The sequence below is a fragment of the Aythya fuligula genome, chromosome 1 (assembly GCF_009819795.1).
Source record: "Aythya fuligula isolate bAytFul2 chromosome 1, bAytFul2.pri, whole genome shotgun sequence".
In the NCBI taxonomy this organism is placed as follows: domain Eukaryota; kingdom Metazoa; phylum Chordata; class Aves; order Anseriformes; family Anatidae; genus Aythya; species Aythya fuligula.
Window position 1 is genome coordinate 140,636,525 of NC_045559.1, and position 27,784 is coordinate 140,664,308.

Sequence of the window (27,784 nt, forward strand, 5' to 3'; positions counted from 1 at the left end):
TGCTGAAAAATGATTGAACATAACATCAGCTAAGAATTAATGTGACTGGTATGCAGATATATCAGAGGTAGATTTAGAAAGACTAGATAGACTCAAAGAACACTCAGACTGTGATGACAAGAGCTGGATGTGTCGCTGTTTATGATGGAAACAGTTTCTCAGTTCAGGTTTTCATTTAGCACCTCTGAGTTATGTATGGTGGATGGAAAAGTAAGATATGAAAAATTGTGAGAAGTAACTGGTCTTCCACAGCTGATTGGTCAGGCAGTCCTAGGTTCAGAGAAAAAATAAAATGAAATCTGTTTTCAGTATTAGTGTGTTTCCATTTTCATCATGGCACTTTCATCATGAGCAGGGTGACACACTGAGCAGCAGTTGTTTTCATTATTGAGTTACATCCCTATTACAAGGCTATTACTTCTCCATTAAAACTTGTATTATTCTGAGCTAAAAATTGTAAACTTGATTCCATCTGTGTACATTCATACATCTCAGAGCGAGCTATGACATTAGTTAAAAGGACTAATTGAACATGGTGCTTTCTGCCATACAGCTGAAAGTTCAGAAACTGAAGAGCATTTTAAAAGGACATAAAAGCAAATGAATATGAGAACAACTCATGGAAAATATTGCTGTGAAAGAGTGAATAAAACAGAATAGCTGTTTCCAAACTGTCACTATCAAGGCTTAGCTCGTCAAAGTAAGTATCTGATGATATTTGACTGTACAGTTTATTTGCTGTCTGCTAAGTTGCTTTCAGACTCATGTAAAATCACTGTCATCTTTAAAATGCATGCGCTATATATCTAAGTTTTAGAATCAACCACATAAGAACAATAAACTCTGTGAAGCACCTTGTACACATTTTAAAAGTAGTTACACTGGTTCAGATTCTCAGCTGACTTTCCTGAAGTTGCACTGATTTACATTAGCAAACAGTCTGATTGTGTTTATATGCATATTGTTTAAATCTGTGATGAGGGAAACAAATGAGGTGAGGCAGAGAAACTCTCCGGGGTTTCTTTGCTTCACCTCAGCAGCAAAATGTGAAAACTGCCGGCTCTGTGGAATCCCTCCTTTTTTATTGTAGTTCGCTCATTTCACCTCCAAAGTGACATCTCCTGTTGTTACTGGGAAATTCTGTCCTGGGTGAAAAAGGAAAAAAAAAAATAAAAATAAAAAAAAAAGGAAAAAAAAATGGGGAAAAAAATATGTGGTTGTCACCAGACAAGTTTCTGAAGCTGAACCATTACTACAGAATGGTTTCAGTTGGAAGGGGCCTTAAAAACCATCCAGTTCCAACACCCTTGGAAATAAAAGAAATTCTGAGGAGATGAAAACTTTCCTGCTGCTATCAAAATAACTTCATTTACAAGTGTAATGAGTCATTGCGCAGTAAATATCAAATAAATCTGTGTGAAGTAAGCAGTGTCAAATGTTCATTTACACTGGAAGAGCACTTAAACAGGTAACGCTGCTGTCAGAAATCCTTCATAGAAACACAGTTCCAGCAGACCAACATATGGTTTAAAACTGGCCAGCTGGTGGCACAAGGGTTTCTTTAGAGGTAACTACCAACACCCCTTTCACAATAATGGAATTATAAAATGTTCTGTGTCTTGAAACCTTGCATCACTCTACCCCAAAAGCAGATGCTGGCACAGAAAAGACAGCAGCAAAATCAGGAAAATCAGATCTACGTGTCAGTAAATCTTTTAGAGGATCATGTGTTTTGCCTTTTCTCTTTTGCTGCGGGTCATAATTTGTGAGGTTTGCTTTCTTTTTTTTGTTTGTTTGTTTTCTTTCCCCTCCTCCCCCCCCCCCCCCCCCCCCCCCCTCCTTTTTCTTTCTTTTTTTTTTTTTTTAATAATCTTTGCAGGGTATCAGCTTTTCAGCATCCATCCTCAATACGGCCAGTGAGGAGGGATGGAATTCGTAGCAGAAACAACAAGATAAAAGCTGCCTTTTTTAGCTTAATATGTATTTAGGTTACGTCCCTAAAGCTCCATACTACTTCCATCACGCTTCTTGGAAAGGCATCCCGCCGCCAGCGTTCAGCAGAAGAGCAGAGGAAGCGGTGTTTCGATTACAAATACCAAAGCCATGACTTTCTTGTGCCCTATCCTCCCACGAAGGTCGTGAGAAGGAAGAACCCCCCACTGCTGCCTGCCCCTTCCAACCCCTCCGGCGCGGTGCTGAGCGGTGCTGAGCGGCTCCAGCAGAGCCAGGTAATGTCCGGGGGCGGCGACGGGAGGGCAGGGGAAGGGCGGTGGGGTTTGGGAGGCGAGGACCGGGAGGGGCAGCCCCTGCTCCCCCCACCCCACGCACCTCGGGGGAGCCTCTGGCCGCATCACTGCGCGGGGATGTGCACGCTGGTGGGCTCCAGCATCGTCCCGCCGTCGTCCCCAGCACTGCTTGTCACCCCTAAGGCCCCCTCGGTTTTCCTCCCCCTTCCCCCCACAGGACCTTGACGTGCTTCTTCCTTATAATAACTCAGTATAATTTAGCCCTGGAAATGGCTTATTAGGTTATGCAGCCCCTCACTGGTACTACAAGGTCTCCCCCCTCCCCAGGCTGCCCTGGCCCTTTCCTTCACCCCTAGGTAGCTTTGGGGTAGGTGGCAGGAAGAGAAAAAAATAAAATTAATTAATTAATAAAAAGATTCCCAAATCATTTATATGTCAACCCTCAAATGCCTCATTTAGAAAAGTTAATATTCATCTTTTGCTATACTTTTCCAATCAGTACTTGTAAAAGTAAATTTCTCACTTCTACCTTTTCCATTTTCCTCCATGCAGTCAACAGTTCAAAGTGACAAATTCTGCTCTTGCTTTTTCAAGAGGTTTTTCAGACTGAGCTGTCTTTGCATTGAATCACTTACTGAGAGTGATCGCTCTCTGTTTCTGTGAAGAATGAAGGTTCAGAACATTTGTGAGTACAAGTTGTGACTGTCTGCAGTTTGGAAGATTACCTCTGCATCCACTTTCAACTTGACAAAACCTGCATGGTAAGTAAACACTTATGTTGTTTGAAATGTAGGCAAATTTTCATTTTAACCAATAACTAGAAATCCTGGCAGAAAAGTGCTTAGACCTACTAAGGTTGAGACAACTGTTTGCTAGATCTTTTTTGCTTTTCTGCATGAATGTTATTTGACTTGTGGCATATTTAAAGTCATACCTGAAAAAGACTTAAGTTGACAAGAAGCCATCCTTAAAGATGTAAGACTAGTGGCTTCCTCACTTGACCCCAAAATGTTTGTTCAAACAGTCTGAGGTTCAGAAGAATCTGATATTTAAATTTTTTTTTAATTATTATTTTTTTTTATTATTTTTTTTTTTAAGGAGGCCACAGCCCTTTGGGTAGAAATTAAGGTTTCCAAAAGTGTTGATCAAAATGAGTGATTTTACCAAACTGAAAATCACTTAAGTGTATCAACACCCTTTCATTCAGAACTCCTCTGGTAATTCTAGGAAAATGAGGAATTTCCTAACAAAGTTAATGATCATTAAACACACTCAGTTGTCTACTTTGTGAGATATCATTAATGCAGTTTGCAGAATTTAAAATATTTGGTTTGTTTTAAGATTTTTTTTTGGATTCACAATGGCACAATGATTTTTAGAAAACACTTTTAATTATTAAAAATTCAACAGTAGCTTTAAGCGTGTACAAAATTTGAAAAACACGCTTAAACCTATTGTCACTTTAGACAACTAATAGACAACTCTTATTTTATTTCTGTCTTTGAAACTGTCATTCGCTGGTATTGCCTTAGCATTTTGTCCATTGAATATTTTTGTATTCCTTCAGAGACAGAGAATCTTTGCCTTTTAAATTATCTCCCCATTTCTTTTTGAATATAAAAGACCTTATTCCAATCCTTGAAGAATATTTTATAGTAGTTGAATTTCACCAAAAACTATACATTTTTTGTTTGTTAGTTTCGTTGGTTTTTTTTTTTTTTTTTTTTTTTTTTTTTTTTTTACCCTCCTGGTATTTCATTAAAGAATACTGCAAACCATATTGCTCAAATGTAAATACTGCTAGCCTGGAGTAGAACAATTTCAAACAAATTGATCAGGTTCAATAGCAGTGTGAGAGTAAGACTAAGGCTGTGTGTTTTGCTTGTTTATTTGTACCCACCAATCTCAAACATGGCCATCATTAAGTAGCTTGAATAAGACTTTGTTCTTTAATCCCTATTCAAAGAATCAAGGGCTTTGATCTGCATTCACTGAAATATCCATATTGTGCTGAAGTGATGTGCCAACAAGGAATGGGATTTAGAATTAACATCTGATGATATGTGATTTTATCCTTATGTAGCAGATTGTAGTTTCATGGTCTGTAGCAGTTGTACTTCTTCTGGATGTGCTAGGGTCAAAAATGAAAAGTAAATTCAAGAAATGAAAACAGAGAATGTGTAGAAGGGAACTGAAACCACGTCTGAGGAGTTTACTGTATGGTCCCTTAAAGTTGCTTCTTTAGCTGCTTTCTAAACTGGGGTCTGTCTACCAGTCAGTCTGAAAAAGGGGATGTGAAACAGCTCTTTCATCTTCTTACAGTGATTTATGGGATGGTGGCACACTTGTAATGAATTGGAGAGAATAAGAGAGGGAGAGGAGCTACACATCTTGCTGTCATTCAGGGATATAAAATAATAAAAAAATCTCAGGCAGGTGTCTTACAACAGTAAGTATGTCTTCTCAAACTGCAAGTTTTATGTAGTAAAACCAAAGAAATGGAATGCTAAAAGAGATTACTTTGGACAGCTCTCTGTGAAATATCTCTTTGAAGTATGTGTCCTATTTGTATATTCACGTTCAGATGTCTAAGTAAGGACATCTGTCTTGGCTGAGCTCAGGTTATTATGCATCTAAGCTGTCTGTCTTGTTAGCAAAATTGAGGCACAGTTTTAGGATTGGCTTTGCACTTGGTTGTTAACCTGCTGTTCAGAGGAATCTCAGAAGAGATACTCCACACTGGTTTTATTTAGTAAAGTTTCATGTTTGTCTGTGAAAGAACAATTGAAAATGGGTTTCTTTATCTTCCCCCCTTCCCCCCAGATGGAAACATGAACACTCTCAACTGGTACTTATCTGTTCTGTAGGTGAAAATGTGTGGCAAAATTGCAGACCTCATTGTTTTCCAACAGGATAAAATTAGACAACAAGATGTCTGATCCATCCACATTCTGCTGTTCTCATGAAGTGTAAGGGAAGATTCTATTAGCTGTGTTTCTTTAAGGTCCAATCCTGCAAAGATTATACTGTTTGTGGAGAAGAAAAAGCACTGTCCTGCTCACTGATAGGTGTTCACTGGCTTGGGATCTAAGTCTAGATGCTTCTATATGATTGTCAGTTTACTCAGGAGTACAAAGGGCCTCTAGTGAACATGTAAATGGAGGGAGAAGACTGTGCATTGCTTTCTGAATTTGGAATAAGACTTGCCAAAGAAAATATAGATATGTTGCCTGGCACATAAAAACACCTGGTACAATAAAAATGAGTAACTTCCCAGTTGGAAAGCCTTCTTCAGTAACAGGCATTAGTAACACTGCTCTCAGTGCTTAGAGTGGTCTATTTCATTGCACTTGTGATGATCTGTGGATCTGTTTTTCTTAGGCTTTCAGAACCAAGAAGAAATCACCTTATTTATTTATTTATTTATTATTATTATTTTTTTTTTCTGTAGAAGTGAGAATTAACTCAAGAAAATGACTCTGCTGATATTTTTAGTAATGTTTATTACTGAATCTGCCATGGGTAAGTATAAATCCTCATTTCAACCATAGAACCTTTAAAATATTTGCCAAATATATGACAGCTTCTTGACAGTTGCTCAGAGTGGTGAAACTTTCATACTTCTCTAAGAACAAAATCTTTAAGGTTTTCCAATTGCAGACCAATTTCTAGACTTGGAAAATTTGGTCCAAAGTAACAAAATTATTAAATAAATAGAACTGAGTTGCTATGTGGAAACACCTGATTATGTTGTATGGTAGCATGGCAATATGGAGAGCCACAACAAGAAAAATAGTGATCATGATTCTTTTTGTGACATTCAGAAGTGTAGTCAGAATGGTTGATAAAGAGAGAGAATCTCTAGGACAAAGAGACTGAAGGCTTATTTTGTTCTTGAATATTTGCACTAGACCATGTTTCCTTTTCTGTATTTTGTATGACTTCCATGTGTAAAGGTACATTTAGAAAAATTATTAAAAAAGCAGACTTTGAGGCTAAATTTTTCACATACAACCTTGTTCCAAGGGAAATTTTCTAAAAATATATGAAGTTTTTAAGAAATCTTATCATGTAACAATTTCGTTTTAATTAAGAAGAAAATATACATGTTAATTCATAGGATCTCTGCTTTTATGGCAGTTGATCTTTTCTGAGGATTAGCCACCTTTGTCAAGTCAATACATTTTCCTTCCCCTTTCCATTTGTGACAGCTGCTTTTTTATAAAGTTCTACAGACTGTGCTCTTTGGATTTGTACACTTATGGACCCGCATGAAAGAATCTTAGGGAAATGTCTATTTTTTATCTTTCTATGCCTTCTAATTTTGCTTGGGTAAGGTAGAATGAAAACTTGGACAAGTGAGTTCTCAGACTGAAATAGATTTTGCTGGAACAAATAAATACTGCCAAACTTCTCTGCTAAAAGAAAGTCCTAAAGTATAAAAGACCTGCTACATAGCAAGTCACTTTAAAGTCAGGATAATAACATTTTCTGAAAGAGTATTGAGCCTCTTTTTTCCTTTTTTTTTTTTTTTTTTTTCCTTTTTCTTTTTTTTTTTTCTTCTTTTCTTTCTGAAGAGAAGCTGTGTCCCCTTCGCACCTCCATTGATGTACTAGAAGGGGAATACTTTTTCCTTTGTTTTCCTGAGTCGATGCTACATCCTGAGACAGAAGGATACACAATAAACTGGTACAAAGAAAATGCTGGAAGGCAGAAGCTGATACAGAAAACACAGAGAATTATTTCCCAAATGAATTTTCTGGAGTTTTGGCCAGCTGAACTCAGTGACTCTGGGAATTACTCTGTCACTCACAGGTGGGTACACAGGAAGTGGATGAACAACATCCTGCCCTTAAAGTTGTCTATAACGATGGTCTTGGTCTTTGTCTTGTTTGTGGCATTTATGTAAAGGAAGTTCACGCAACTACATTAATTATGGTGTCACTTCCCACATCATTTCACAATAACCACCCAGACAGACATATTTCTACAGGCTGATACAGCCTTTTAAAGGTTCTGTAAACTTTTGATAAAACAGGTAGTATTTCTGCTGTTTCATGGCTGATTCTCTAAGTACAATGAGAAATAGGCAACCCTTCTGTCAATGGCCAACTAGAAGGAAGCTTTTGCTTGTCCTCTCAACCAGACCTGTTCTTCCTTACTTTGTTGCGTGGTACTTACTCAGTGAGGCCTGCCAAGTAAATCAAATGTAGTAAGGTAATGGTGACAGAGCTGAACTTTGGTTTCTTTGCACAGCCTGGCATGCTTGGAGCTATTCAAAGAACAAATTAAATCACTGTATTTGAATTCTTACCATCATAGAATTCTTACCATCACGAGGCAGAAACGGAAATAAGAGTGGGCTTCAGCTGATGGTCATATTCCTTGTTTGATCATGAGGAATGACAGAAGGACGAAATCAAATTTTTGTTGTATTAAGTTTTTATGACTAACTTGCACAACTTGTAATTCACGATTTACATTTGAAGTAACAATTCATTTTAAACAATTTTTTTTTTTTTTCATATAATGATTTGCGCTGTTCTTGAGGTAATATTTTTAAGGTTCTTGCCTGGTTCATAAAGGTTATTGGCTGTTATAGGGCATCATATACTGTAAAATGCTATCCACACTTCTCCAGCAACATTGCATAAACAATTTTGATAGTATATAGTTTTAAGTTAGGCTTCAATTGCTAATCTGTTAACTAGTTAATGTTCAAGTTAGAAGCTGAAAACCTCATGTTATAGTTTTCCATGTATCATTATTGTTGTATTGATTTTATTTTAAAAAGAAATGAGTCACCGTATTTGAAAAGCTGAATGCTATAAAAGAAAAGCCTACAGGTAGAGCAAAGACATACATGAATATTTCTTTTGGTTGCATGTGATTTCTTATTAATGGCAGGTCAGTCTTTCTCCAGTTAGTAAATAAAGCTTGAGAAAAAAAATTCCTAAGGTATGTTGAATGTGATATTAACAGAATTGGCCTTAGGGGTGATGACTGTGGTAGTATGGCCACTTTGTTCTGCAATGTAGTACAGATTTAGCATATTATTGGGTACAGATATCTGTCTAAATTAGCAGAAGTGAAGCCAGTTGCCTAGCTGTGGTACTTCGGGGTTAGACAATACCTGATATAGGCTTGTGGGTTGTCATGGACCTATACTTTTCATATCAAGTCTGAACTTGACTTTAAAGCTTTATTGCTTTATTGATGACCTTGAGCAGTCATCCATATACTGACTTCACTAAATATGGTGATAAAAAGTTATTAAATTTAAAAACTCACTCTACTGCCATAAATAACAGGATAAATAACAGGATAAAATGCACACTCTGGCATGTAGCAAGGAACATATCTGAATCACCTGCAAAAGAAGGTTGCCATAACAAGTCTTAAAAAAAGGCACAACAGAGGAAAGTTGTGATAACCCTTAATTCACAATACTTGTGATTTTGTGATTTTTTTGAGAATTTGGAATAATGGTAGTAAATATACAGTGAATTACAAGGACTATATAAAACTAATATGATAAAAATATAAACTCAATATTGAGGGAAAAAGTCTTTTATTTAGAAGAAAGAGATGAGGGAAAAAAATCCCAAGTAAAATTATTAAGATGAAGTTTCTTAAAATGATTAGTTGTTAGAAAACACAAAAATGTCTGATCCTTTGTGAAATGTTTTGATTTGCTGATTTGTCAAAGCAAGAAACAGAAGAAAAAGTTTTTGATTTTATCAAAGTATTTGTATGCAATTAAGAGTTTTGATTTTCAGTTATGAAACTCTATTTTCATTTTCTAAGATGCTATATTATGATACTATCTTATAAAAATGTGTTTTGAGAAAAGGGACTTTTATTAAGATAAAAGTTTCTGAAATAAAATATTTCAACCAGCATGAAACAATATTTATTTATTTATTTAGAATATCTTTCTGTTAGACATATATGGATATCTGGATATCTTTTTTTTTTCTATTATTATTTTTTTTCCTTATGATCAGAATGCAGAATGAAGGTCATTGAAATAATACCCATAAGTGGTTTTTTGTTTGTTTTTTTTGTTTGTTTGTTTTTCTTGGGATTTTCATGGGATCTTGGGATTATTTTATCTGATGATTCCCACTGTTGGCAAACATATTAAAGGTGTTACATTTCAGAAAATATAGAAGGTTATTTTCAAAATCAGTTTCCTGCAGTGAAGGAGGACTTTTATTAGTCTCTATGGAGAGGAAAATATTGTGGAATAATGAATTGGTTTAAGACTTAGTAAGACTGACAGAATGGAGTTTGTTTTGTTTCAGAGCATTTATAATAGCCTTTTGTTTTAAAGTAGACATTCTAAGATAGTTTTGTTTATATATTTTACATGTATTTTAAAGTATTTAATTTATATATGATAATTTGTAAACAATATAGGAAAATAATTTTTTTAGCTGCTTAGGCAGTTTTAGTGAACAAAGTGTCAATCTAATTTACTGCAGATTTTCAGGAAGTGTATGACAACATAGCACTGACAGATTTTGCAAACTATTTTTTCCTGCTATGTTGCAACTGACAATGTGCAACAAGAAAGAGGTGAAAATGATGCAACAGTATGGTATATAGTATATATACTATATACTATATATATAGTATATATATACTATACATAGTATATACTATATGTATAGTATATATATAGTATATACTATGTATAGTATATATATACTATATATAGTATATAGTATATAGTATATAGTATATACTATATATATACTATATATATAGTATATAGTATATACTGCAGTATATACTATAGTATATAGTATATACTATAGTATAGATATAGTATATATATATATCTATATATAGTATAGATAGTATATAGTATATATATACTATACATAGTATATACTATATATACTATATATACTATATATACTATATAGTATATAGTATATACTATATACTATATACTATATATACTATATATATAGTGTATATATACTATACATAGTATATACTATATATATAGTATATAGTATATATACTATATATATACTATATATACTATATAGTATATAGTATATAGTATATACTATATACTATATATAGTATATATATAGTATATATACTATATACTATATACTATATATATAGTATATACTATGTATAGTATATATACACTATATATATAGTATATAGTATATAGTATATGTATAGTATATTATTCACTTATTTTTATTTTTGACTTAAAGAAGAATAAGATTTTTTTCCAGTTAAAGTGTTTTGCTGAGACATAGCATATATAGCCAAAGATGCATATGTTGATGTGCTTTCACATTTCTTAGTAGAGTAGTGTTCAGCCATTATTTCAGAATTAATAGACTTCACTTGAAAGCCTGAGTGTGTGCATGTTCATCAAAAAAATCTTTAAAATGAAGTATTTCATATGTATTTGGTGTGGGAGTGGTAAGAAGAAAATCTGTGTCACACATATTTGGTAGGATTTCTAGTTTATATGGGTTTTCATAACTTATATCCTGTGGTTGTCCAAAAAAAAAAAAAAAAAGAACACAAACCAAAACAACCAACCAAAAAAAAGCAGGTCATCTTGCTGCTCTATACTTATGAACTTGAAAATCTTGCTACTCTGTATTTATGAATTTGAAATAGAGAGAACAACAATATTGTGCACTGGAAGGCTGATTGTCACTTTCTTGATGTAGATAGAAATACAGTACTGGGTTTGTGCAGTGAAATAACTAAAGGATGACAAAATTGGATATGCATGCAGTCTTTATGGCAAACTCAGATTATATTCTCTAAGGGCTTTCACTTCCTTGTATTCCCTCTTGGGTCAATCTATTTTTTGTTGTTCCTTCTTGGTGGGTTTTATGAGTGAAGCTGAAAGGCTGTTAAGCCAGCAGCCAGTTTTATAGCCCCAAAAGTATCACTAAAGAATTGCAGCAAGTGAAGACCGAGACAGGAATATAACAGCTCAGACACTAGCAGTTTAAGCAATACAATTATTTTTTTTTTTATTTTTATTTTTTGGTGGTGAAAATCATGTATATTGCAGACAAATAGAAATTATATAAGCCAAATTAATCTCAGTTTTGCATAGGTATGTTTTTGTCACCTTCCAGAGTGTTGGTCCTTGCCGGAGTTTGTCTTGTCAGCTAGAATATCGTGATCCACTTTGGCTGAAATCCTCATTTTTTTGAAGTGATTTCCCTAAAATAATGATGGAAAAAATCCTCTATGGAGTGATGGTGCTGAGGAGAGCATGTGGTTTTATTGATCATTTTCTTCCATTTTCTGAATCTAGGTACTAAACTTATATTTATTTTATGGCCAGATCCATAATTGCATCTCCAGCAGTATTCAGATACAAGTGTAATATCTAAAAGAGCACACAGACTTGGTGAAATTCATTGGAACTAATATTTATGACTACACCTTAGCTATTTACCTTAGGTGCCTTTAATGTCATGGAGAGAGAGAAGTCTCTCTGGGGCACAGATTATCTTGTCCTAAAAAACACTTGTGAAATAGGTCATGTAAACTGCACTCTGAGAGGTTACCGAGTGTCATCCCGCTGCTGACTGTGGTGTGTAGGTCTGGTTTAAATGTGTAAATGTGATGTTGAAGAACAGATGAGAAGGACTCCACCTACTGTGAATATAACTCTGATGGAAATGTTCTGATAAGGCTTTTCCTGTTTATGACACTGCAGTTAACTGATTAAGAAACCAAACCTTGTTTAGATTTAGATAGTCAATTGCAACTATGAATAATGAATACCATGAGTAAGGAGAAAAATCTGCAGGCTGAAAAAGGACTGCAATGTGAAGAGGGTGAGCAAAGCAATTCTGTTTTGGGGAGTTGACAAGGGAAAAAAAAATGAAATCTCAAGCTAAATTCATCATATAAGTGATGTTGTAATGGTTCTTCTGACTCTTTTAACAGTAAAAGGTATATCACACTAGAAGGGTATGAAAACTGATACACTTGTCAGACTTGTTTCTCCATTTCAACCTCTTTGTCCCTTAGCCATTTTCAGTGAAATAGTTCTTTGCTTGTTTCAGTTCTCCTGGGAGCAATTCCTTTTTCTTTTCTTGGAGGCAGGAAGATTCAAACATATTTATGAAGACGTCTGACACCAGAAGGAAGTGTTCAGTGATTACTACTTTTGCTTTGTCAGACCCTGTTTGTTTAGTAAAAATGAGAGCTGAGCTTTAGGCATTAATTGTAAAACCTCACCCATTAATTTACAGGCAGAAAAAAAACTTTCTCTTAAGCCCTAACTTTGCCAAAGTGAGACTAACTTCACCAAAGTTAAGCCCTTCAGGTTCTTTTCCCTTTGTAGCCATGTATTTGGACATATCCAGCAATGAAATAACTCACAGCTATAATCTGAGTCATTAGGGAAATATGTGGATAGAATATATTAGATACCTGAATGATCACATTCAGCTTCTAGATAGTCAGAAGAGGCATTTTTGGAACATATTCACCTGACTTTTTATAGATATGGGATATGATGAACATGCTCTAGAAGAAAGAGTTCATGGCTTTTCCATCAACCTGGGGTAGCCATTAAACCGTAGACCTCTGATCAGTAGAGAATGAGAGAAAAAGAGATTAATTCCTTCCAACATGACTTCTTGGGCAGACATAGAATCATGGAACACCTTGGGTTGGAAGGGTTCTTAAAGATCATCCAGTTTCCATACCCTGACATAGGGATGCTGCCCACTTGGGCCTCATCCAACCTGGCCTTGAACACCTCCAGGGATGGGGCATCCACAGCTTCTCTGGACAATCTGTCAGTGCCTCACCACCCTCTGAATGAAGAATTTCCTCCTAACATCTGATCTAAATCTCCCCTTTTAGTTTAAAGCCATTCCCCCTCATCTTGTCATTGTCTGCCCAAGAAAGAAGTTGCTCTCCACCTTTTTTATAACCCACCTTTAAGCATTGAAAAGCCACAACGAGGTCACTCCTGAACCTTCTCTTCTTCAGGCTGAACATCCCCAGCTCTCTCAGCCTTTCTTCACAGGAGAGGTGCTCCAGCCCTCTGATCAACTTTGTGGCCCTCCTCTGGACCTGTTCTAACAGGTCCACATCCTTCTTGTGCTGGGGGCCCCATACCTGGATGCGGTACTCCAAGTGGAGCATCACATGGGCAGAGCAGAGGGGCACAATCACCTCCCTCACCCTGCTGGCCACTTCTCTGGTGATGCATCCCAGGACACAATTGGCCTTCTGGGCTGCAAGTGCACCCTGCCAACTCACGTCGAGCTTTTTGTCCATCAGAACCTCCAAGTCTTTCTCTGCAGGGCTGCTCTCAATGAGTTCTTCTCCCAGTCTGTACTCATATCTGGGATTGCCCCAAACCAGGTGCAGCACCTTGCACTTTAACTTGTTGAACCTCATTTGGTTCATGTGGGCCCAGTTCTGAGGCTTGTCCAGGTCCCTTTGGATGGCATCCCTTCCTTCTGTTGTATCAACTGCACCACTCACCTTAGTGTCAACTTTAAATCCAGAAGTATCATGCTTGAATCCAGAAGTGATTAAATAATTCATGAGAATTGCATAGTTTGGAAATATTTCCAAAATATTGGTAATTATCTACGCAGCATCAAACAATGAAAAATGTGACTTTTTGAACAATAACACAGTAGCCTGTTTTATTTTTTATGTTTAAAATATATATTTCTTAGTTACTGCTTTAAACCTTAGCATAAGAGATTAAACCTGCCAGATCACATGCTGATTTAAGCTACTAAAACTCTTTTGTTCTCACTTGTAACTATATATCATGCCACAGATAGTTAAATTTTTATTCTGGTAGATATGGAATATATTGTCATATTTCATAGGTATAATTTTATTGTCAAGTGTTTTGTGATGATTTAGTTTGGATAACCTATTTCATTGTGAGAAATAATGCATTTGGAATTGGAAAAGCAGTGAAGGGGAATGTAAATAATCAGTTCATTACTGATGTATTTTTTACCTAACAGATGTATTAAAGAACTTGTTTTTGTTTTGCTATGAGCTATATTCCTTTAAAAAGCTCCTAACACTGATTTCACAAATGTTTTTTCATAGCAATGGAAGACAAAATTTCACAATTCAGAAGTGGACCTTGAATGTGCTTGAAAGGAATAAAAGCAGCTGTTTCAACAAAAATCATTTGACAACCGAAATTCAAAATGCTGGAACAGGTCATTCACTGAAATGCAGTGATTTGTCTGTCAATGAAAATGACAGTGTAACATGGTACAAGGTAATTGCTCAAATCGTTGGCTGTAGATCAAAAACATCTGCAGGAAAAATTAATTATGAAGATTTTTAGAAACATTTACAAGTCTTATAACGCTTTAATTTCTCATGGTTTTGGTGAAAAAAAGCCTTTAGACAGATACAGAGAATAAAGTTTCTATGTGCTTTCAGATTTGTTAGAAAAATGAACCTGCAATCAGAAATTACTGTTAGTTTGGAATGGTAATAGATCTGATGTGCACATTTGTTGGCTGATTTAGCTACTTTGTTAATGTATGTATTATTCCGACATTAAATTAAGTGCCAAGATATTTCTTTTACAGTTGGCTTGTGCTTGTAAAGTAATTGAAAAACTTTTACATTTTGCCATTTCTGAACATTTTTTCCAAAATGTAGCAGATCTAGTTCAGTTTAGGCAAATCATTGGTCTTCTCTGGACCAGTCTTTGCCCGGGCATAGACAATAGCTGTATAAGCTTTTGTAACTGTTGAGTGTTGGTGTGCTCAGCCATTGGAACCCTGACTAGGTTTCTTCCACCCTGTCCCTACTCACCACCTTGAGCAGTGCTCCTTATTCCTCTCCGTGTGCCCTGCTTGGAGTAACACCATTCCTTCATGTACATGTTGAATCAACTTCAGGAAAGGATTTTGGTGTCTTAAGTGCTGGCATCTGTGTTCTGCCTGACACAACCCTCCTTCCTTGTCCTTGAGAGGGCAGGACCATTGATGGATATGTTTTCCTCAGTAAAGGGGTGTGCTTTGGACTGACCTTGCTCATGGCTGACTATATCGATGCCTAATATTTTTATGACTAATATTGTATAAGACAGGTGAAGCAGCCATCCTTAGAGTTAAATATCCTTGGGTGAAATTTTTGAAAGCTTTCATATTACCCTTGAAGCTGAGATAAAAGAGGGATGATAACACATCTTTTTGTACAAGAGCCTGGTAACAAACGTATGCATCCAGGAAATGTTAATTCCCTGATTCCACCAGTGACCATTTCCCTTCTTAATCTAAGGTAATTCAGACCAGAACCATATTATAGTGCTCTCTACTTTTAATGGGTTGAATATTCAGAGATTGTGTTTAAATGACTCTGACTAAACACTGGGCCTCACGTCCTTTGGGTCAGGTAAATGGCGTTGAGAAAATAAAAGAGTGATGGTGACGATTTATTTCAAAAATAAAGTTTGTCTTTTTTAAGGTTTTGAATATATCTTTGCTACAGAATAATATTTTCTGCATTTATTGATGTAGGACTGTAAGAACTATGAAAATGAAACAGAACGGGAACTGGATTTTAAAACCTTAACAGTTCAGCACTCTGGTATATATACCTGTAAAATTTTGATCAGTCATAATGGAAGGATATACCACAGCACAAATACAATTAAGCTGGTAGTAGAAGAGGGTAAGAAAACTTTCTGAAAACTTCGAAGCATGCTTTTGGTTCTCCTTACTACGGAAAAAATTCCCTGTTAAACTTATTTGTTTATGGATATGGTTCATTCTCCCCTAATTATAGTTATTTGATCAATAAATAAATATATAAAGGTGATCAGATCTGGAAATCTGATCTATTTTGCAATAATTTAAAAATAAAAACCAGAAGTTTACATTACTTATTACCAGTTTGGAAAAATGTATTTAGTATGTCTTCCCTGAAGTTGTAATTTTTTCAAAATTCTTTGCTGTAAGTCAGACAAACTTACTAAGAGTTTTGTGAGAGAGCCTTTCCAACCATTGCAAACTTTATATTGTACATGTATGCAAGTGAAAAAAAAAAAAATCAACAGGACATACTGCTTTTTAAACTGCTTGGTAATGACAGGTCCAGATAACAGATCAAGATATTTCTCCTTGAATCAAATGGAATCTATATGGTTTGTTTTAGAAATAATGCAAATGTCATTTTTACTGTGGTAGAACCTAAGAAAGCTGTTACTTCAATATCAGTAATTATTTTTTTTTTTAGATGCACCAGAGGCTGTAACTTTGGAGATAGTTGGACGCGATGAAGAAATTGAAACAGAAATAGGTATCAGATTAGTTCAAGAACTAATTATTTTAGCTGCATCATATATAAGATTTTGTTCAGATCTCTTTATACTTGATTGTTTGGTTAAGTCTGATTGAACTAATTGTCTGTGTACCATTCTGGATGTGATCTATCTTCACATATGGTTACATTTTGCTTAGTGGATTTCATGATTGATATACATTAAATTCACCCTTACAGAGGCCGAAGATTAGGTTGTTGTTATGACCAGCAAGAGAAAGTGACAGTGATGATAAACCACGACTTCCCTTTTTAGACAGCAAACCCCACAGAATGATGTGTGAAATATATCTGGTTTGTCCAGTGAGCAACAATAAGTAATCTCTTTAATATTTGATGCAGTCAAGGACATCATTCTGCAGAGAAATGAGAAACGTGAAAGATGACAGTCCTGGCAATGCAAGCATGCGGATCTGTTACTGTTTCAAAGAATTTGTCGTATTGTCAAAAGCCAAAAAATTGACTGTCCTCTTATCTGGGAAAAGGTTAGATAACATGGTCTGTAGGCTTTACACAGTGTTGGAAACTATCCAAGATTTTGACCACAAAGCATCTAAGAGGCTGTATGTAATTCTTAAGAATATAACTTCACCTGTATTTTTGCTCTCCTGTGTCTGAGGGATTCTCCAATTTGATTACTTAGTCTTCGCACATTTCTGCAAACACATATTCACCACCTCTGTGGCTCATATGTGTATCTCATCTGCTCAGCTAAGACACCAGATGTTGGCTTACTTTCCACCCCACAAAGAGCAGCTGGTAGGTCCTTTTTTCTAATGCCAACACCCCAATCCTATATCGCCTTATGTCTCCCAGTCTCCCAGAGCACTGTTCCTACACAGTTCTTATCACTTACTCTGCTCATCCGAACCCTTACATGGAAACGTGGTTCAGCATCAAATGATTATGAACCATAAGTCTTCTACATTTTATATGCTTTGATCAGATTTTTTGATAAGATCATTGAACTACCTGATGGTGCCCTATAGGATCTCCTTGGGGAAAAAAAAAACAACAGATCCAGATCTTTCCTTTTATTTTCCCATGTGCACTGTTGTCTTTTTACTTTTGCTCTTTTTTATAATTAACCAGAATCTAAGGCGTTGTTCCTTTACACTTCCAAATAGTGTTTTGGAGTGGTACAGAGCAGCTATACAGAGCATAAATAAAAATATTATTTATGCATTCAGGATTATGCTGATTTCCAGGTGTGGTGCTGGGAAGAGAATTTCTCTGTGAGAGGTCAGCACGGGTGCTAGCAGATTTTGTTACTTCTTACGTTGTAGTATACAGTTTAGCTATCATCATCAATCATTCCCCTTACTAGTTACTTATTTTATATGTCCTTGGGGCACTGGTGTTGGTGGTACGCTCCTGTTTTCTGCCTGCAGCACACAGTTTTGTTCTCTGAAGTCTGAAATGCTTTGGCCTATTTAAACTTTTCTGGCTGTTACAGTTAATCTGAGATAAAAGAGTGGATGACTCTCCCTCTACAGTGAAGTGCAACAGAGCCCTGTGCTTGGTTGCCAAAGCCACTGCCATCATGGCACACATATGAAAGGGGCTACTAAGCCCATAAGGAAACCTTTCTGCTTGGATATGAGACCTGGAAAGCTGACATTTTATTGCACTGTGAACATGAATGTCACTTTTGACTACATCTTCTTATGTTATGCTTTGTGTAGGTAAAGAAGAGATACTCAATTGCACAGGTTTCTTGGGTTATGATATGCAAGAAGATGCCAGCCTCTACTGGTTGATTAATGAAACATTTCCAGAAAAATGCTCAGATATCCCCAAGAATGACCCTTTGATATGTGAAGAAGAACTCAAAAAATTACAGTAGGTTTCCAGAAAATACTGAACTTCTGATGTATGTGATCAATTCCTATATTTTGTGTACTGCAAACTCATTAAAATGTCTGAGGTTCTTCTACATACTTTTCCTCAAAATCTGCCTCTCAACTTATTGTAGATTTCTATGCAGGTAGTGTTGCTAACACCATTCCTCCTTGCAGTTTGGGAAACAAGTTTTATGTCACAAGGCTACTACAGATTAAAAAAGTAAGAGATGAGGACTTGCATCACAATTTCACCTGTAAGCTTCAAGCTGATGAAGCAACGAAAATAAAAATAGTGAAACTGAAGAAAGGTACAGTATTATCTATGAACCATACTTCTCGTTTTTAATTACTAATCATGCCAGCCTCTCAACAGAGGAAGCAGGGTACTGATCCAGATATGGGTGTGTGCTGGTAAAGACCCTGGTTCTTCTGGGGTTTGATTTAACAAGCTCTTTGGGTGATTCCTTATGCTCTGAGATGGGGCAGTGGGGATTGCTTCTCCTTCTGCTACATCAGCCCTAACTGTGCGAGGGCTCCACAGTTAAACTGATGATGGTGTGGATACAGATGGGGGAGGCTGAGCTAAGCTCTGTCTGACAGATCCCTTTGCAGCAGTTTGTTAGATTCCATGATAAAACATCCCCTGTCATCTCCAGCACATCACATTGGTGGGATCATCAGGGTTGACTATGTAAACCTCAGTGCAACCCAGAGTCTGTTATTTGGGCCACTTTGCTTATTAAGCAGCTCTTTTTTTTTTTTTTTTTTCTTCTTTCCTTCATTCATGGAAAAGGTAGTCTTTGATATTCCTGTTAATGTCTCATACATTCTGGTTGATAATTTCTCAGAAGGATACAGTCGGGGACTCTATCTTTCTAGCTTAGGAAAGCTGAGCTCTACTTTGAACTTGTAGTCCATACAACTTGGAGATTCATGGCAAATGGGCATACTCTGCTTGTTTTCCATCTCTCTCTCTCTTAGACCTTTTCAAAGTTTATTGAGAAGAAATATTTAATTCTGTATGTGTGAAAGTAGACTAGTCGATCTTAAAAGATGTAGTATATAATAAAACAAATGAAATACAGACTACAATGAGCATGACATGATGTCTTCACAAAGGACTTCACAAAGATTTAATACTTAAAAACCTGTATTTGGAATTGAAAAGGGGAGGATAATAGAACAAACCAATTTAAAATAAAATAAAATAAAATAAAATAAAATAAAATAAAATAAAATAAAATAAAATAAAATAAAATAAAATAAAATAAAATAAAATAAAATAAAATAAAATAAATCTTTTAAAAAGCCTGAAAGAGAAGAGAGACAGACACAAAAGAAGATCTTGGGCAAAGAGATTAAATGTGTCATTAAGGGCTGTTATGGATGGGCTGAGAGAAGGGTAAAGAATAACACAAAATGATAGAGATCCTGAAGAGAACTCATCATAAAAGTGGTTGTATATTCCAGTATATTCCTCCGGTCTGGGATGCCATACATCTTTGAGGACTTGTAGTCTCAGTACTGATTCCACATACATCTCATTTATGTATGTGCAGAATGTGTGCAGACATGCAAGATCTCCACTTTTTAGAGTAATCTATGTTCTGTAGTTTTTCTCCATCTCAGGATGAATGGGATGCATATGTACTTGAGATACTGGCAGGAGAGAATTCACACAAACATTTTAGTTTGGGTAATTTTAAGATGCCATGAGAATTTACTAAATGAATCTTGTCCTATAATACTCTTTGTTAAGGCCTTAATTTCCTGGGATTCTCTTTTACAGAAAACACCCGAGATCTGCCAGTACACCTATTTACAACTGGAATGATTCTTGCTGTACTACTTCCATGTGTTTTAATAGCCATGATAGTTGTCTGTGTGATGTTCAGAGTAGACTTAGTTCTACTTTACAGGAACATATGCAGAAGAGATGACACTGCTGGAGGTATGACTTAGCTAATGCTGACATTGAAAGAGAGTGCTGATTAAAAAGTAGCTTCTGGTAAGCTCTAAAAAACAATCATCATAGAGGAAGGGGCAAAATAAGTCCAGGAGTTTTGTAAGTTGAAACAGCGAGGAATATGTGAAAGGGAACTTGATTGTCAAGTTAGTGTGTTATCCACCTTGGGGTAATAAAGCGGATGAACACAGTCAGGAAGTTGCCTCTGGAACAGACAGTAGAAAGGACACGTTTGGCTGCTGATCCAGCATGCTTTATTGTGCAATGTTCTTTATCACAGAAGCTGAAGAATTGTTGGCAAAGATATGGAAGTATATAGGTAATCTATCTTCAGGGAGGATGAACACCCTGGAACTGACAGCCCATTTTTAGTTTCTGTTTCCAAATTTGTTTTCACCTCACTGATGTCTTTCTGCTTGAGGTTAAAATGCTTCCTTGTCTGTAGAGGTCATTGCAGTGTTTATAGGTTTGTCACTAAATGCACTTAAAGAGAGTACACTGCCAGTGTTTTATCAAGCAACTTTGCTGGGACCTTGACTTAAGGAGCAAGCCTGACAATTACCTAACTCCGGGTATAATTTTCACTCTGTGACTGTGTTTCTGAGAATTGCAGTTTGCTGTCTATATGTACCTAATTTCCTTAGACCTCCTCAGTCTCTAAATCTGCTTGAATATACCTTGAATGAGCTGCAGTGGTTGGAGTTTTCTCAGTAATGGGTGAATGTCATTTATGCCTGCCAGGGTTATTTATTTTTCCATTCATGCTAGGGAAGAAGCATAGTTTATGATTCAAAACCATGTGTGCTATTGCATCAATCCAGACAGTTTTATTGCAAGTTTCAATTAAAGATTGCTTAATGTGGTAAGCCTGGTTTCTAAATTGGTCTTACTTGGATTTTATGTTTATAATTTACTGGCCAATATATGACCAGACACAGTATATTCTTATAACTCTAAGTGATTAAAATAATAAACTAGCTTATTTTTTTAGTACCTGTTCTACAGAACTACTTGGTAGCATTAGATGAAAGATAAAATCATTGTGAAAAAGGGCAATAGGACTTGTATAACTTTCTTATCAAGTTGCAGACATGTTGAGCATACTAGTCTGTAATAAGGAAGATGTTTCTGGATGCTTTGATACTGAGACAATAATTTTGTAAGCCAGAATGGTGGATCAGATACTGTATTTCTAACGGTTGCCAACAAGACAAAAATTGGTGATTTCTTTCCAGATGGAAAAGAATATGATGCTTTTGTGTCTTATCTGAAAGACTGTGCTTCTACTAGTGAAGAAGAGAGAGAATTTGCTTTGAAGATATTACCGATGATACTAGAAGAAAATTTTGGGTACAAGTTATGTATATTTGAGAGAGATGTCTCTCCAGGAGGAGGTAAGTGTATTGAACATTCTTGTCATTAAGTAGACATATCCTTTTCATGAATATGTAAAAGTCTGCAATGAGAAAGAAATCTGACAGAAGTTCTATGCATTGAAATGGTACATATTCATTTTATCTAGGCTGTGTTTGCATGCAACGGCAGCATAAATACATTTTATACATTTTATATATTTTTATGAATTCATATATACATGTATACATACCTTTAATTACACAATCAAAATAATGTGAAAAAGCAATCATGGAGAAAGTTAGGGTGAGAACACAGAGAATATAATGTGCATATTATATGCATTCTAATAGTAAAGGTAATAGCATTCTTGCTCTGCTTTTGCTGAGGGCAGGCATCTGTGTGTGAACTCATGCTTACTGCACTGAGCAGTTGATGGTTCTGTTACTCAGATCCTCAGATAACTTGCATTTTTGTCTGTATCTTCAGTCTGGCAGTTGATAGCATGTTGTGAATGCACTGGGAGCCATAGGGGTAAGAAAATAAGAGAAAATGCCATGAGAACATGGCATTTTGTTTCCTTATATTACTAATGGCCTTTTACAAGTGCTTAAAAAAAAAAAAAAAGAAAAGAAAAAGAAAAAAAAAGATACTGGGGGATTCCATTTAGTTTGAAGGCCTATTTGGAGAATTGGATTTTCTTGTTAAAAACACAGAACAATAAGCTCAGTCACCCTCCTTCCTACGGCAGGATCTTCTCTTCATGTGTCCTTTCCTGACACATTCTTCTAACCTGAGAGAGATACCACAACTTTCCCAATCCATTTTGAGTATTAAAAAAGGCTTTTCTAAGTGTTCAGTCTGATTCTTCCTTGCAGGAGTTCTAGCTTATTTCCTTTTCTCTGGTTTGATCCACTGTGAATATGGAAAACAGATTGTTTCCCTCTATTTACAGGAGCCATTGGTATATTGCAATACCCTTTCCAGCCTTCTTCTCCTCTCTGTTTTCTCTGTATTGTGTTACTACTGCAGTTTGCTTTCTCTGTCCCTATAAGGCATGTTTTCTAGACCTGTTGTCTCTGTAGATCTCATTGTCCCATGGTTGTGGAGACAGAGTTGGAACTCATTCTGTCATCACATGATGATCTTCTCAGCCTTGGATTACTGGCAATAGATTTGGGGATTCAGTGAAATAAAGGAAGGAGTAAATTGAGATTTACTGAATAGTCAGGTGGCTGCTAGTGACTTTGTGTGGAATCTCTCTAATGGTATCCATTACGAAAGAACAAAGAGACATCTGGCTGGAAGAAGAATAAATTTTGCTGTCACCTTCAGTCCATGTGACTACTGACAGACAGCTGTCTCAGGTAGCTGGAGACTGTAGGTTTTTATCTGTCCCAGAGAACAAGCTTTGGCCCTGTGAGAATTCATTTTCACAGACTCATGATCTGTAATGCACATTAATGTCTTAAGGGCAGGATGTTTCCTTGCTGTCACTTTATAAGGGGAACATTTTTGGTACATGCGCAATTGTTGAAGGAAATCAATTCAATGCCTGTCCTTTCAATTTAGTTTAATAACACATTTATCTTTAATTTGCAGCTGTTGTTGATGATATCCATTCATTCATTGATAAAAGTCGAAGATTAATCATTGTACTGAGCCAAAACTACATTTCTGACACAGCCATATATGAACTTGAGAGTGGACTACATAAAGCTCTAGTTGAAAGGAAAACTAAGATCATATTAATTGAATATATGCCTATAAGTGACTACAATTTCTTGCCAGAATCCCTGTCTCTTTTACCATCAAAGAGGGTTGTGAAGTGGAAAAAGGATAAATCTCTTCCCATGAATTCCAGGTTTTGGAAGAATCTTCGGTACCTGATGCCAGCGAAACCTACCAAGTCAAACACCAAAGGGCACTGTAACAATCTAGGTCTAGGCTCAGATGGGACTCAACCATGGATTGGGGTCTGTGACTGTAATGCAGTCATATAGCAATTACGGAGATTGAAGATGCTGCAGAAAATTGCCAGTTTTGCTAAATCCAAATAGAAAACACAAACTGTGCTTATTTTTGGGAGATAGTGTTCATAAGAGGCCAAGTCTGAGATATAAGAAGAGTATAAGAAACGTCACAGTGGCTAAGATGATGTTAATTCCAGTGCTAAATGCTATTCCAGAGACATTTTCCTCAGTAGTCTACACAAGGAGCTGAACTTTGATTCTGCATAAGTCAACACCTGGCACCAAGAATAACACGTAACCTTTTGGTTTCACTTTTTCCTTCTTGTAGAATGATGTTAGTTATACTTGCATACTTCTTGAGACCCCTCAATGAATTTATAAGTATTTACAAAGTATTATGAATTAGATGGTCTCAGTTCTGTGTTTTGATATTTCCTAAGAACCCTGCTTGGGAGCTGATCCAAATGGCTCCTGCCCTAGGGAGCTTGGCATATAGGGTTTAGGCAACATTGAGCATAAAAGTCAAGTGAAAATGAAGACAAGGAAGGATAAAAGGAATCAGACATTTACTCAGGCTAACTGCATTCACTCCTGAGTTGCGTGTGGTATAGACAAGCTAAGTGGCAGTTATTTGGAGGAATGGTAAAGTTTGCTTTCATCCTCTAATTTAACTGAGAATACTGTAAATTGTCATTTTGGCAGAGAAAAGAGAGGAATGGGATAGAGCTAATAATACTTTGTCCATGGACACCAATATCTACGTCATATCCTGAGGTACCTTCAGCTGATAGCTGCAGAGGATTTATGCAAAAATGAGATCAGTATACATACATCTATTCCTAACCCTTTAGAACATTAATACCTAGCATTATTTTCAATAACAAACCTAGCAATGTCATTCAAAATCATGATCATACTCAGTTACTATTAGCTGCCTGGCAGAAGATTACAATCAGACATATAAGTACCTGGAAACTATGGAACTCTATTTCCTCCTAACGCCAATACAGAACAAGTATTGGAAAATTATTTTGGAAGAATGTCAGTCACTTTGCTAGGAGACCATCAAGGCTCGTCCCACCCTCATAACTGTCTTTTATTCAACTAATGCTAATTCTGAGGAGATATATCTTTGATACTGACATTTAATTCATGCAGCTCTGTTATCTTCTTGGTGCTCTTGAGAATACAGTTGTAGTGATGGATGTTATAACTGTCTCGGGATTTATGAGAATGAAATACATTTTTTTTTTTCTTTTCAAATATCCCCTAATCACACAAATGAGAAGGAATAGAGGAATAAGACACACATTTTTTGTGTCTTTCATAGCAGCTTCATGAGGTCTCCCTATTTCTGTCATGCAACTAAAGAGCTGTCAAACTGTGGTACTTAGGCAAAAGCCTTCCTCTGGCTTAAGCTTTTACCAAAGAGGGTTTCTACTCTGTAGATAAGTGTGCTTTTATATTTCTAAATCTTTCTCAAAGTTCAGTTCTTTTCCACCAGTGTTTCCTGTTTTAACATTTAACATGTTTCCTTTTTAACATTTTTCAGCAGGACTAATGATTGTCCCTACTTCAGAAATGCCATTGGTTGTACCATGCATTTCCATTCCTTGGCCATAAAACTAAAAGAAATGGTGGTAACCTTTCTGGTACTTAACCAATATGTTATATTTGTTCCTCAGCCACATTGTTTTTCATACGTTGTCATCAACACATTGCCTAACAACTTAAATTGTCAAATGTGAGTATGAAGAGTGCACAGAGTTTATTTAAAGCTTTGGACTGAGCCTGCCCTCTACAAGAATCAGCTATTATAAAGCAAGATTGGATTTTATGTGAACTCCCCACCTCAGCTTGGAGAGGTGATATAGCTAATCCTCACTGCCCATGCCTTGGTAAAAGGAGACGAAGGAAATTAAGTCTACGTTAATGCCGGATGTTGTTCTTAGTGCTCTTATATCCAGAATTACTGACTTTAACCAGGGCTTGGAAATGCCTGCTTTCTGTTTGCCAATCTCTAGAGAAAAGAAGCTGCTAATGTGACTTATAGAATGTAGTTGTGCTGATTTGCCTAATCTTGTGTATGTCAATTTACAAGTGACTTCACATGATAGTTGGTTTGAAGTAATGGGTCATTTCAGTGATTTTTGTAGTATTTCTGTTACATTTTTTGCTCTTAATAAAACTTTATTTCCCCCTCCACACAACAGTGGCTTCTATTTTTGCTGCAGTTAGACAGCAGTAAGTGTCAAAAATTGTACCTCTAGTAAGAAAAATAATGCAAGCACTACAAACACTTCTGTTCCTCTATTGTCATCTGCATTCTTTACATACATGTGGTGAGAGGTAGAATATGTCACTCTGTATCCAAGCTTCAGGACAAATCCTATCTCTTCCACCTGTAAAGAAAGATTGTAAAGAAAGATTGTAAAGAAAGCAGGAGGTTTGCAGAAGGGCTGGAGTACATAGGGAACTGCAAGAGTCCTGGTAGAAGATTTGCTGGTTATGTTGCAGCTATACTGAAGATGAGTGCAGAAGTAATTTGTCAGTAGCACGTTTCCCAAGCTAGAAACTAAACAGAAAATTTTCAGTCAGCTCAAAAATGAGGTGTCCTACATGGTAACACACTGTGGGCACGTGTCTATTGCATGTGCAGGGCAAGGTTACTATATGCTGGACATGTCAGGGCGTAGAGGAAAGACGCAATTGATTTGTTCAGGAAGGTCCGAAATTTTACGTGTCACATCCAGAAGTTGATAGATTGATTCCTGGATTCATTAAAGGCCATAAAAAAAGGCAAGAAAGTAAAGATTGGCAGACATGAGTGTAGCCAGGAAGAGTACTCAAAAACTGTGCTTATATATTAAAGTCATACTTCTCAATCATGTTTTCTTGGTGAAAGTAAAAAAAATAAAATAAAAAATCGTAGAAATTACTTAGAAATGAGCTTGCATGGAAGAGGCAACTTTTAACTCATTAAATCTTATGTTAATTTAATACAATTTTTGAAACATTGACTTTCTAGTGTTATGCTTGTGACATAGTTAAAACGTATTCAGTGTTTTGAAACAGAAAATGTGATTGCATTTTTGGGAAATACTTTTCTGGTTTAGTAGCTATAATTAAACATGGTGCCTGAGTGAAACGGTATTTACTAAGCTTTCTGCAACAGCCACAAGTTACATAAGATACAAAATTGAAAAAAGACACCACTAGAATCTGTTCCAGTTTTGATCAACTTGTGACAGCTTCATGTGGTTCAGTAATGCAAATTCCTGGACTTCAGTGACAGCAGCTGCAGATAGACCACAATAATCTCATTTTTGAGTTTCACTAAATGTATAATTATCCCATTACAGGGTTTTGTCTCTTAGATTGCATTGTTTTATCTTCCGTCTGGCCTCTATTACTGGGATATAGCATGTACATCAGTAAGATACACAACAGTCCAGTGTAATATATTTATTATTACCCATCGAACACAAAAGTAATAAAGTTCAGTGCTTTGATGGCTTAAAGTATTTACGGAAGACAATCAAATAAATTCACAGTTTATTGTTCTAATTGTTTTGATAACTTCCATAGTTAAATCAGTTTCAGTCATTTGCTGGAGACCTTATTTCAATATGTGGTTACAAAACTGTTGACTACATATATTGCAAGAAAATAGTAGCTGGTTGAGTTTTTTTGACTATGGTGAAGGAATGCTGTTCCGTAAGAGGATCCAAAACTGCTTGTAAAGCAGTAAGAATCTGACTTTTATTTAAACAACAACAAAAAACTACTGTGCAAATTTAGAAGTGACAGTGACTTTAGAAAACTCATAATATGGTGGTGGTCATCTGTGTTGGGTTTATATTTCTTGGCTTCCAGTAAGTGGACTAGACTAACAAGAAAGTCAAGAAGGGATTGCTATTGAATTTGAAGTACTAGGCAATCTTTCCAAATTAACAATGAAAAAGATTGTAAGAGTGAAAAGGTTTTGAAGGTCTGAGTTATGAGCATTTTCTTTGTTCTTTTTTCTGTTGTCAAGTGTTCTATTCAGTTATTAGTACCTCC

The 27,784-nt window shown here is 36.1% G+C and overlaps 1 protein-coding gene across 1 annotated transcript; it reads left to right on the plus strand.

The window, feature by feature from the left end:
* Window positions 1-1,912: 1,912 nt before the first annotated feature.
* Window positions 1,913-25,848, plus strand: LOC116502285 (interleukin-18 receptor 1-like). The gene is made up of 13 exons (XM_032208114.1): window positions 1,913-2,228; window positions 2,841-3,007; window positions 4,569-4,695; window positions 5,698-5,768; window positions 6,824-7,061; window positions 14,352-14,529; window positions 15,785-15,938; window positions 16,503-16,565; window positions 18,272-18,428; window positions 18,605-18,738; window positions 20,220-20,381; window positions 21,632-21,790; window positions 23,352-25,848. Exons 4-13 carry the CDS (start codon window positions 5,720-5,722, stop codon window positions 23,750-23,752), a joined length of 1,695 nt encoding a protein of 564 aa, XP_032064005.1. The 5' UTR covers window positions 1,913-2,228; window positions 2,841-3,007; window positions 4,569-4,695; window positions 5,698-5,719; the 3' UTR covers window positions 23,753-25,848.
* The last annotated feature ends 1,936 nt before the right edge of the window (window positions 25,849-27,784 follow it).